The sequence below is a fragment of the Oryza sativa genome, chromosome 6 (genome assembly GCF_034140825.1).
Source record: "Oryza sativa Japonica Group chromosome 6, ASM3414082v1".
NCBI classification, from domain to species: Eukaryota; Viridiplantae; Streptophyta; class Magnoliopsida; order Poales; family Poaceae; genus Oryza; species Oryza sativa.
In genome coordinates, this window is record NC_089040.1 from 15,234,566 (window position 1) to 15,247,785 (window position 13,220).

General features: G+C 41.2%; 1 protein-coding gene across 1 annotated transcript; it reads right to left on the reverse strand.

Annotated features, from left to right (window-relative positions):
• Nucleotides 1–3,438: 3,438 nt before the first annotated feature.
• Nucleotides 3,439–8,711, reverse strand: LOC107281273 (uncharacterized). The gene is made up of 8 exons (XM_026026147.2): nucleotides 8,533–8,711; nucleotides 7,732–7,780; nucleotides 6,702–7,090; nucleotides 5,135–6,605; nucleotides 4,622–5,056; nucleotides 4,487–4,546; nucleotides 4,306–4,416; nucleotides 3,439–4,220 (listed from the first exon to the last, which is right to left on the reverse strand). Exons 4-8 carry the CDS (start codon nucleotides 5,705–5,707, stop codon nucleotides 4,149–4,151), a joined length of 1,251 nt encoding a protein of 416 aa, XP_025881932.1. The 5' UTR covers nucleotides 5,708–6,605; nucleotides 6,702–7,090; nucleotides 7,732–7,780; nucleotides 8,533–8,711; the 3' UTR covers nucleotides 3,439–4,148.
• Between the last annotated feature and the right edge of the window lie 4,509 nt (nucleotides 8,712–13,220).

Sequence of the window (13,220 nt, forward strand, 5' to 3'; positions counted from 1 at the left end):
ACGGTAGATGATCTCGATGACAAGCAAGGTCAAGGTTTCATGTCGGCTGATGATTTGGAAGAAATAGATATAGGTCCTAGCGATCGGCCAAGACCGACATATATTAGTAAGAACTTATCTCCAGAATTTAGAACTAAGCTGATAGAGCTCTTGAAAGAGTTTAGAGACTGCTTCGCTTGGGAGTATTTTGAGATGCCAGGACTCAGCCGATCGATTGTAGAACATCGGTTACCTATCAAGCCGATATGCTTGAACATGTCAAAGCTAAAATTAAACGATTGTATGATGCTGGTTTTATTCGTCCTTGCCGATACGCTGAATGGGTTTCTAGTATAGTTCCAGTTATTAAGAAGAATGGCAAGGTCAGGGTGTGCATTGATTTCCGAGATCTAAATAAAGCCACACCGAAGGATGAATACCTAATGCCAGTAGTCGATCAGCTGGTTGATGCTGCGTCAGGGAACAAAATTTTGAGTTTTATGGATGGTAACGCAGGATATAATCAAATCTTTGTGGCTGAAGAAGATATTCATAAGACAGCTTTTAGATGCCCTGGTGCAATCGGCTTATTTGAATGGGTTGTCATGACTTTCGGCTTGAAGAGTGCTGGGGCTACATATCAAAGAGCCATGAATTACATATATCATGATCTAATCGGCTGGTTGGTTGAAGTCTACATCAATGATGTGGTTGTTAAGTCTAAAGAAGTTGAGGACCATATAGCCGATTTGAGGAAAGTTTTCGAGAGAACCAGAAAATATGGCCTGAAGATGAATCCGACAAAATGTGCTTTTGGTGTATCGGCTGGCCAGTTTTTGGGATTTCTTGTTCATGAGAGGGGGATTGAGGTGACTCAAAGGAGTGTTAATGCTAATGCGATCAAGAAGATTCAGCCCCCGGAAAACAAGACCGAATTGCAGGAGATGATCGGCAAGATTAATTTTGTTCGAAGGTTTATTTCTAATTTATCTGGAAAGTTAGAACCTTTTACACCATTGTTGAGATTGAAGGCCGATCAGCAATTTACTTGGGGGGCAGAACAACAGAAAGCTTTAGATAATATCAAAGAATATCTCAACTCTCCTCCTGTTTTGATTCCTCCACAGCAAGGGATACCTTTTAGATTGTATCTGTCGGCCGGTGAGAAGTCAATCGGCTCAGTCTTGATTCAGGAGTTGGATGGAAAAGAACGAGTTGTATTTTATCTCAGTCGTCGGCTCTTGGATGCTGAAACTAGATATTCCCCTGTGGAGAAGTTATGCTTGTGTCTGTATTTTTCGTGTACAGGGTTGAGGCATTATCTACTATCCAACGAGTGTACTGTTATATGCAAGGCCGACGTTGTCAAATACATGTTATCGGCTCCAATATTGAAAGGAAGGGTTGGAAAGTGGATATTTTCATTAACCGAGTTTGATCTTCGGTATGAGTCGCCGAAGGCAATTAAGGGACAAGCTATAGCCGATTTTATTGTGGAACACCGTGATGATTCAATCGACTCGGTTGAATTAGTGCCATGGACTTTATTCTTTGATGGATCGGTGTGTACTCATGGTTGTGGTATCGGCCTAGTTATACTTTCCCCTAGGGGGGCATGTTTCGAGTTTGCTTATACTATTAAACCGTATGTGACTAATAATCAAGCTGAGTATGAGGCAGTGCTCAAAGGGTTGCAATTACTCAAGGAAGTTGAAGCCGATGCTATTGAAATCATGGGGGATTCTTTACTGGTAATCAGTCAATTGGCAGGAGAATATGAATGTAAGAATGATACGTTAATGGTTTATAATAAGAAGTGACAAGAATTGATGAAGGAATTTCGGTCGGTTACTTTGAAGCATGTGTCTCGAGAACAAAATATTGAAGCTAACGATTTGGCCCAAGGGGCATCGGGGTATAAGTCGATGATCAAAGATGTTAAGGTTGAAGTTGCAGCAATGACAGCCGATGATTGGAGGTATGATGTGCATCAGTATTTGCATAATCCATCTTAATCGGCTTCTAGGAAATTAAGATATAAGGCATTAAAATATACACTGTTGGATGATGAGCTTTATTATCGAACGATTGATGGAGTATTACTTAAGTGTTTGAGTGCCGATCAGGTTAAAGTTGCAGTCGGCGAAGTTCATGAAAGAATTTGTGGCACTCATCAATCGGCTCATAAGATGAAGTGGTTACTTCGGCGTGCAGGGTATTTTTGGCCGACAATGCTGGAGGATTGTTTCAGATATTATAAGCGGTGTCAAGATTGTCAGAAGTTTAGGGCAATTTAGCGAGCGCCGACGTTGGCTATGAATCTTATTATTAAGCCATGGCCATTCAGAGGTTGGGGAATTGATATGATCGGTATGAGAAACCCACCATCAAGTAAAGGACATAAGTTTATATTGGTGACGACTGATTATTTCATCAAGTGGGTGGAGGCGATTCCTTTGAAGAAAGTTGATTCTAGAGATGCAATTCAATTCGTTGAAGAACATATAATCTACCGATTTGGTATTCCTCAAGCTATTACAACTGATCAGGGTTCAATCTTCGTGTCCGACGAGTTTGTTCAGTTTGCCGATAGCATGGGTATCAAATTATTGAATTCTTCACCTTATTATGCACAAGCTAATGGGCAAGCCGAGGCATCTAATAAAAGTTTGATCAAATTGATTAAGCAGAAAATTTCTGATTATCCTCGGCAATGGCATACTCGGTTGGCTGAAGCGTTGTGGTCTTATAGGATGGCTTGTCATGGATCGATCCAAGTCCCTCCTTACAAACTTGTTTATGGGCATGAGGCTGTTTTGCCGTGGGAAGTTAGAATCGGCTCTCGAAGAACGGAGTTACAAACTGATTTAACAGCTGATGAGTATTACAACCTTATGGCCGATGAGAGGGAGGATCATGTTCAGTCACGATTGCGAGCACCTGCAAAGATTACCAAGGATAAGGAACATGTTGCTCGGCAATACAATAAGAAAGTGGTGCCAAAAGATTTTTCGGAAGGTGAACTTGTATGAAAATTGATTTTACCAATTGGGACTCGTGATAGTAAATTCGGCAAGTGGTCGCCGAATTGGGAAGGACCGTTCCAAATTTATAAGGTTGTGTCTAAGGGAGCATATATGTTGCAAGGGCTTGATGGTGAAGTCTATGGACGGGCGCTCAATGGCAAGTACTTGAACAAATATTACCCAAGTGTTTGGGTTAACGCATGATCGGCTAGTGTTGCCGATGCATGATAGCCGATGTGTTTCCATCGCCTTGAGATGGCCGATATAGTTATATTGCCTTTCGTTGTTTTTTCATGTTGTAATCGGTTGAGGTTTGCCGATGTACAATGGCCGATATTGTTATATCGCCCTTAGTTGTTTTTATAATTTTATCAATGCTTTTGACATTATAAAATTAGGGGGGCACATATATATCAAAATGCAAATTTTTTGAGCGAATTTTGAAGTCATATTAATCGGCACAAAGGATTGTCAAGACAGTAAAGTACTAGAGTATCTTAGCTGATTACAAAGATTTCTAAGTCCTATCACACAAAAGTTATTGAGACAAGTATCACTGGATAGCCAAAATAGCCCTTTGCCTAATTTGTTCTACTTCTTCAATAGCTTGGGCATCTTGTGCATCAGTTCCACAGATGACTTTCAGGGACTTGGTTAGGTCAGCAACATTCTTGATAGCCGATTTGAGCCTTGCCCTTTGTTCTTCAATTGATTTTGGGAGATCGGCTAGCTTTTTGTGTTCCATATCTAGCTCGGCATTGCATTCTTCAAGTTGCGCCAAGAGCTCAATCTTGTGAGCTTCGAGCCGATCAATATTGGATTTGATCAGACCTTCAGATAGCTGATCAAGTTTGGTCTTCTCTTCACGCACAAGCTGCCGATTAGCTTGAATTGTGGCCTCAATCTCTTTGCGCTCACGGCGTTCGGCTAGTCTTAGCTTGGCTTTTTCCCGCTTGAACTGATGTTGCTCGAGATAAGCGGCTGGAGTTCGGACATCGGCCAAATCTTCGGGAATCAGAGCTTGAACTTCATGTAGCCGTGTCCTAATTGACCCACAGTCAACTACCAAACTATCTAAAGAAGAGGCTTCTAGCCGATGAGAGATATCTTCAAGTGTTCTTCTCACATCATCAGATAGGGGAGCTAGAGCTTTGCTTGAAGTGTCTTCTTCTGCCTCATCAAGGTAATCTCTGATGTCAAAAGAGAAGAGACCGGCTAGAACCAACAGAGACAATTTCGGAAAGAGTAAGAGCTGGGTAAAATGTAGCCGATCTAATTGTTGAGACAAAGGAAAACTTACTGGGATAGCAGGAGCAGCTGGTTGTTCTTCCTCCTCGATGTGATGACACCACACAGCTGATGCAGTCTGGTCACTTGACAATTGCTGTACAGAAGGAGAAGGAGGAGGAGGCTGTAGAATAGACAAGTGTTATATAGAGCAGGTTGAGTTTGATTAAGTAAAAGAATTAAAGACATCTTACTGGTGGGGCTGACTTGACAATCGTTGCTGCTGGCTTTTTCTTCACAGCAGTTTTCTTTTTCTGCAACCACAAAGTCTATGAGTAATTAGCCGAAGAGGGAAGTAATTTCAGAAGAAGTCAAAGAGAGATACTTACTCTTGTAAAATGAACGGGGGCAGAAGGAGTTGGAGGCGTTTGCTTGGGTGAAGCCGATGGTGTTCTTTCTGTGTCACTCATTTCGGCTACAGCCTGGTCAACATCTTCACCAATTTCCTCTTCATTTAAAGCTTGTACAATAGATGGATCCAAGGCGGGCAAATCATCAGTCGGCTTATCAGTCGGTTGAGTTTTCTTGAATTTGGTCTTTTTCTTTGGAGCTAAGGCCAAGGTACTCACGGCCGATGATCTGGTTTTCCTTTTCTTGCCTGCATCGGCTGGATCCCTGGTTAGGCCGTGAAGGAGAGTTGAAGTCTTGGGGGCATGGTAGCCGATAATGGGGGGAGATAGTCCACCTCCATTCGGAATTAGACCTGGAGCATATTCAATGTTTTTGCCACTGTTACTTTGATGTGAAGGGGAGGACTCTGTTGTCTGCAAAATAGGAGCAAAAGATTAGTCATGTAATGAATCGGCTAACCGATTATGCAATTTAGTAATGACAAAGTTTACCTGGGGTATGACGTCAGGGAATAGATCTGTCAAATACATTGAAGCCAATTGATGAAATAGATGCAACTTCCATTCACCCCACCATCTGTCAAAGTTTTTGCTTCTAAATCCTGCCAACTCAATATTATCAATGCTGCCTAGAGGGGGTCCTAGTAGGTTAAGTAGCCGATCCATCATTAGAGTGGATGTGATTTGTCCTCGGTACTGAATCTTGTCGGCAAAGAATAAGCCGATTGGGAGTTGGCCCAATCCAAGTTGTTTGGCCGAGCTCATTGGGTGATAAAACTCGTAGGAGACTTGGATGTTTCTCCCTTGGTGAATGCCGACAGGAAGGATGCATGGGCTGATTGCAGCTATAAGAACTTCTCTGGATTTTTGGAATTTTTCATGATTAATGTCTTCAAATCTAAAGTCTGATGGAAGTTCAAGGTCTGCTGAGTCTTCATAAGGAAACCTGATCCGTGCATCTTTCATAAAACCTTCGTAGAAGCTACAGAACCATTCCTTGAGCAGCTCAGCCGATAGCTTTGCTTCAGCATCGGTTGGTGTGGATGCATATTCTCCATATGACATGCATCTGCGATGGGTGCGCTCTTCTCCGTCGTCTTCTACAATCGGCTCTGGCAATGGGAATTTATCTTGTCACATAGGGCCGATTGACAACCTTCATGACTATCAGGTTTAACCAAGTTTGTAGCAGCCACAATGGTCCACCTGCTCCGACTATTGAGCCGACGGCTATTTTAGCCGATGCATTGTTCAACATTTGGTACAGATAGCCGAGAAGGATTTTGCCCAATGGAAATCTTTTCTTTGATTCTAAGGCTTCGGCTACAAATTGCCAGTTGGTTATAGGGCCACAACTGGATCCACAGAAGAGAAACTTTTCCAGCCACATGAGCAAGAAAGCTACATGCTCTCGAGGGGTAACAGATCCTTGGCCCATATATGCCGCCACATAGCCAGACCAGCCACCTATGCTTTTGGTCTTGAAGTCAAATTGGTTCTTGGTGTTCATACTCATAGGGTTAGCTGATGAAGTTACATCTAATCCAGTAATCATGATGATGTCGATCAAAGTTGGAGTCATCGGCCCTTGGTTGAATAAGAAGGTATTGATGGTGTTGGACCAGAAATAGGTGGCGGCAGCCATCATAGGTTCATCCTTAGCAGAATTGGCTATCGTGAGAGCGAGCGCTTGGCTGATCTCAATCTCATCCGAGTGAACTTTCTTACTAGCCGATACGCGTTGGTACCAGGTGGTCCAGCTCTTATCAGGAGTAGGTTTTTCGAGAGATGGCCAAGACTTGAAGGTATTCTTCCAGTGACCCAGGTTAGGGTTGGCTAGTCCAAAGGGGATCATGTTGGTTTCACCGATGATGAAATCAGAGGGGTCAAGATTGCCGATTGGGCCAAGAAAATAGTGGTTCTTGTGCGAAAGGCTGGTAATCGCGACTAGGTTGGAAAGGTGCTGCAAATCCAAAAGAATCGGGAAGCAGAAAACATGATGAGAAAAGGAGAAATCGATTTGATGCGAGGAAAAGGGATCTAGCCAGTGAGAACTTACCTCAGCGTACTCGGCCGATGGCACAATAGAAGGGCTGGTGGAAGACGTGTAACACCCCAGAAAACCTCATAATCCTGAGATGCCACTAAACAACCATACATAAGTGCCAAAACAATCAAATTTCGGCAACAACTACCTTAGACAAGAAAACGTCGCGGAAGCAGCAACATATAGATTAAAGTTATGATACAACAATTGACTGACATGTAGGGATAGGCTTGAAAAAAGTAGTTTACCAATGGTCAACAACTCTAGTAATTAATTAGCCCATTATATATAAACACAAGTAATCTTATCAGCATATTACAATACTCATGTCTAAGTGAGATCATGTCGTGTGACTGTGTAGCTAATCCCATCCCTTCATACAAACATGTCACAGCAAGTACCTGAAAAGACTAAGGGGGGTGAGAATAAACTCAGCAAGCAAACGGCTTTAACAAGCTATTTAAACCACATGTTTATTATATAACTAATTAAATACCAAGTTATGATTCACATAAAGACAAGTTCAATATCCAAGGACTAAAACCTCATAGCGTCACCAATCAGATCCATATACTCACAAATCCCAGAGAAGAAAACACTTCTCAAAGATATCATCGATCGATAATTCTCATAACATCCTACAATATGTGCATATGCAATGCAATGATATGTACTCCTGGCTTCACACCCAACAAGGCGTGAAGCTGCATCATATTACGGCAATATACGATGCTATACCGGTACAGTCGCAACCATAGGTTCACGACATAACTTCAAATGCAATGCATGTCATGCAAATGCAGTATGAATTCCAGAGTATAACAACAGAACGACATTCCTTCGATTGAGATCAGTATAAGGTTATTATAACCAAGAGCATAAAGTATAACCATAAACAGCGTAAAAACAATAAGTATGATTCAGATAGGAAAATCCTCGGTGTAACATATAATAATCTTGGTTGATGATATATACTTTCAACGTGGAGGTAGAATCAAATAACAAGTCAAAGTTGTAGCAAACCACTGCTACGTTTACTTGCCTTCACCGATGATGAGATGAACTCTAGTTGCATTCCGAAGTGGCATCACCTAGAATAAACACCGGCTCAGACTCAAACAACATGCATAATCATTCAAGAATCACACATACGCTTCCTACGCTGGGATCCCACCCCAAACAACATAAAGCAAATCACCGATAATCTTCCGATAAAAGCAGCATAGATTAACAATTCGATACCTCCAATTCTACATCACATAACACAGCAAAATATATCATTTCTGACATCTACAGAACAAATTTGAATTCTTCCATTTAGCGGGCCTAAAACATGGCACAAAACAGAGAAGTGCAGACCAGAAAACTGTGCAACAACCATTCAAAAGAGCACTGACAACAAACTACAAGATGAAAGCTAACAATTTTTATGTAGGAGGTATATCAAAACATATGCTACAACTTCTGTAAACACAAGATTCTCTGATTCCATCATTAAGATCCTCTAAAATCCCTCTAAACCTGGACTACAGAAAAATGCATCGATATTCAGACAGCCAAATTCAGAAATTGATACCTCCTAAACCACTTGATATAAACTCATGCCATTTGGTCAGAAGATAGATCTACACGTTATCTACAACTTTTGTATAGAGACTTTTCACAGGAAATCCCATTATGTTGGCCGAAAAGGCAGCCAAGGCAGAACTACGTAGGGTGGCAGATCAGCAAAAAAACCCAGTTGAGGAATAAATCGGTTGATCCCAAACTTACTCGCTTCCAACACTTGATCTAAACCCTAATAGAAAACCAAAACAGGGGGAAAGGATCATGTATTAGATACCTAGGCCTCCATGGGCAGCGGCAACCAAAACCCCTCATTTCCTTCTTCATCTCAATTCCCTCCGCTTCCTTCTTTCCCTTTCTTCTTCTTCCCTTCTTCTTCCTAGGTCTGCAGTAGGGCACCCATGGGGAGGTCGACCAGAGGGAGAGGTGGGCGCCCAGGGGTACCAAAAGACGGCTAGGGGGAGGTGGGGAGGGGATCTCCTAGTGTTTTGAGGATGTCCAGGGGGCAGCTGGGCCTTGGGCTGGCCAAAAGCTAGCCTAGCTAGCATATACCTTTTGTTTTTCTTCTAATTTCAAACACCAAAACCTTAGGAACTTCCAATATATCCTCTACGGTATTCTATTTTTTTTCTAGGGCATTACAAGACGACATCGCCGCAGGTGGAGATTTGATCAGGAACGAAATCGCCTGGGGATTGCTTTGTACGTCGGGGAGATCGCCGGAGAGAGAGAGAGAGAGAACAAAGTTGGTTTCAGCGGTGAAAACGGAGGAGGACTGTGTGAGACTTCTCGAGGGTAACGGTTAGTATTTAAAGCACGGCAGTAACGGTCGGAAAACGGCAAAGTGCGAAACTTGCTCAGAGTCGATTTACAGCAAATCCGAAACATTACCAAATATTCTAGACTTGGGGGGCATGTGTTAACATCCAAAATTGGTAATATCGGCATCGGGAAAGAAGATTAGATCGAAGTGAAGTCGAAGGCAGAGATCGAGTTCGAAAACAGAGCAGGAATCGGCTGGAGTCCAGATCGGCTACGATTAGGATCGGCTAGGTCTGAGTCGGACTAGGTAAGCCGATGCAGTCGATTCCGACAATACAACTTGATGTATGACGTCGGGTTGAATTGAGGCACTTCAAGATGATTGCCACACATGGATAGAGGTTTGAGAAGGCAATTGTATCTATTAATTAGGATATTTTATGTAATTTCCTTATAGATATGCTTGGGCAAAAGTCTGCTGCAAAGACTTATGGTATCTTAGAGTTTGTTAGAGATCATAGTCGTGTCCGTTATGGACATATCTTGTAATTCTCGGGTATAAATAGACCCGAGCCCTATGTAACTTGAAGAACACACACGTTCAATACAATCTCGGCGCATCACCACCTTGTTGCTTTAGTTTTATTTCGATGAGTTCTTGCTTTCAAGTTGAGCTGCATCAGTTTCGATCTTCAACAAGAGGTAAAACTTGTTATGATGGATTCTGTCCTCGGGATTAGTGCTTCCATCTTTATGATACTCTAATCTTGTCTATGTAATTCGTCAAATTATCGTATATCTTACATAATCTTCGACAATATCGTCATCTAACCTATAATCGGCTAACATCTGTCAACAGAAGGCAACCGATTGGATTAAATAGTGACGTTGACCTAGATTATATAAGATATCTACCACTCTATGAAACTTCCAGCGGCTTGATTGTCTAGATATTGTTCCTCTTTTCATACTTAATGCTGCATCAGTTGAGTTTGATCTATTAAGTCGTGCTTAGAATATCAATCTCTAGCCTGCCTTCTGGTCGCCGATTAGGGTAGCGTCGGAGTTTCAGCTGATCTTACCTGATTTAATTGTATTTGCTCTATATGCTTCAGCGATATGTTAAATCTGTCCTTTATGTCAAGATCTTATTTGCATTTAAGTATATTAAGCTTTTGTTTGATACATTATACTTGTTTCAATATCCTGATATAGAGTAGTATCGGAGTATTAGCCGATACATGCTAGATCTATCTGATCAGCTATGCTTTAAACATATATAAGGCTGTTATTAATATATATTTCAATCTAAGTGATTTATACTGTCTCGGCATGGCAACCGATCTACCCCAATCACTTGATTTAAGTATATATTGATATAGGAACTATATGTTGTTAATATCTACAGCTGATCGAATAGATTTAGTTCTTTATTGTCTATTTACAACCGCCGATCGATTCACATATGACATCGGCTCAAAGATAAATGATATGTCATCGGCACCTAGCCGATCGGCTATCATTTATAGATTTAACTGCGGTTTCTTTGTCTCTATTTCTTATTAATTGCAGGATCAAATCAACTGGCACGCTAACACACCCGAAGGTGAGTTTTGGACCTGCACTGGAGTTAAGCCGATCTCCCAGGCCTCGTGTTTTCTGTCAACAGCTGCCTGCCTTGGATCCATCCATCGAGCAAGCTCTGGATGAAGAAGAAATTGGCGAGGATGTTGACTAGGCTGCAGCTAATGTAAGTGACACTGAGGAAACACCATCGGCTTCGCCCAAGCAAACTCCTCCGATTCCTTCTGCTCCAGCTCATTTTTCAAGGGTAACCAACTTCTTTCAATTCTTTCTATTTATTTACTTATAGCCGATTACCCACTGATTCTATAGTCGCAGAAGAAGAAAGCTGCCGAGAAAAAGAAACCAGCAGCAACAATTCTCAAACCGGCTCCACCAGTAAGATATTCTCAATTCTTTTACTAGTTGATCTCAGCCGATTCTATATAACACTTGTCCCTTTTTACAGCCTCCTCCACCTCCTTCTCCTTCTGTACAGCAATCGTCAAGTGACCGAACTCCATCGGCTGTGGGGAGTCATCATATTGAGGAGGAAATACAACCAACTGCTCCTGCTATCCCAGTAAGTATCCTTTCGAACACCAAATCCTAGATCGGCTATATTTATTTAATATCTAACTATCTTCAAATTTCTCTTTTGTAGGCTTTAGTCAATCTTTTTTCTTTCAATATTAAAGATTATCTTGACGAAGAAATAGAAGAAGATACCACCAGCAAACCTTTAGTTCCCCTGTCCGATGATGTGAAGAAAACCCTCAAAGACATCTCTCATCGGCTGGAAGCATAATCACTGGATAACTTGGTGGTAAACTGTGTGCCAATTAGGACTCGGCTACATGAGATCCAAGCTCTAATCCCAGATGAGCTAGCCGATATCCTTACTCTAGCTATTTATCTCGAGCAGCATCAATTCAAGTTGGAAAAAGCCAAGCTAAGACTAGCCGAACGTCGGGAGCGTGAAGATATCGAAGCTACAATCCAAACCAATCGGCAGCTTGTTCATGAAGAAAAGGCCAAACTTGATCAGCTATCTGAGGGTCCGATTAGGTCCAATATTGATCGGCTCGAAGCTCGCAAGATTGAGCTCTTGGCACAACTTGAAGAATGTGATGCTGAACTGGACATGGAACATAAAAAGCTAGCTGATCTCCCAAAATCTATCGAAGAACAGAAGGTAAGACTCAAATCGGCTATCAAGAATGTTGCTGATCTAACCAAGTCTTTGAAAATCATCCTTGGAACCGATGCTCAAGACACCAAAGCCATTGAAGAAGTAGAGCAAATTAGGCAAAGAGCTATTTCGGCTATCCAGCGATATTTGTCTCAGTGACATCCTATGTAATAGGTCTTAGAAATTTTTGTAATCGGCTAAGGACCTCTAACTCTTTATGTAACTTATCTCAATAACTGTCATGCCGATTCAATTTAACTCCATATTTTGCTCAAAAATTTGCAATTTTCCATATATGTGCCCCCTAATTTTACAATGTCAAAAGCATTGATAAAATTAAAAGAACGACTAAGGGCGACACAATGATATCGGCCATTTGTACATCGGCAAACCACAACCGATTACGATAGAAAAATAACTAAGGGCGATATAACAATATCGGCCATTGTACATCGGCAAACCACAACCGATTACAGTAGAAAAACAACTAAGGGTGATATAATAATATCGGCCATTGTAAATCGGCAAACCACAACCGATTACAATAGAAAAACAACTAAGGGCAATATCGGTCATCTCGAGGCGATGCAAATACATCGGCTATCATGTATCGGCAACATCAGCCGATCATGAATTAACCCAAACACTTGGATAATATTTCTTCAAGTATTTGCCATTCAATGCTCTTCCATAGACTTCTCCATCGAGTCCTTGCAACATGTAAGCCCCTTTAGACACTACTTTATGAATTTGGAACGGTCCTTCCCAATTCGGCGACCACTTGCCGAATTTGCTATCCCAAGTCCCAATCGGTGTCGAAACAAATTTTCGGCAATATAGAAAAGGGGGTAGCGCACGAGACCTAAAAGTGGATGGATGTGGAGACAAAGGATTTAGACAGGTTCAGTGTCACATCCTGATTTTTGTTTCAGGATTTATAAATTATTTAATAAATTATTATTAGAATTTATATTAAATGTTCATTAATTTACAAGTGAAGTTAAATGTGGGAAATAAAATTTCCTAAATATAAAGCATGGATGGATTTAATTTTCATTAAATTCTCCATGATTAATTACACTCTCTGAAATTTTCTCAGATGTTTCGGAGCTCAATTCTTAATTTTTAATCATACAAAGAGCATTTCAGTAATTACCCACATATTAAATTAATCATTAAATGGTCTGTTTTTAATATTTTTAAATACTTTGGGTGTACAAGTATGTTCAAGATTTTTCTTGGAATTATTTGAGCATAGGAAGTATTTTTAACAATTCAAAGATCATTTCATTGATTAATTTAATTGGAAAAGTAATAATAATCCTCTTCCTAGTCTTGGGCCCTTTCCAGCCCATCTCCCTCTTTTGTCTGCACGGCCGTGCAGCCCAAGTCGGCCCAGCCGAGCTTCCCCCTTCTCTTTCTTTCTTTGCTTTGTTTTCAGCCAGCCC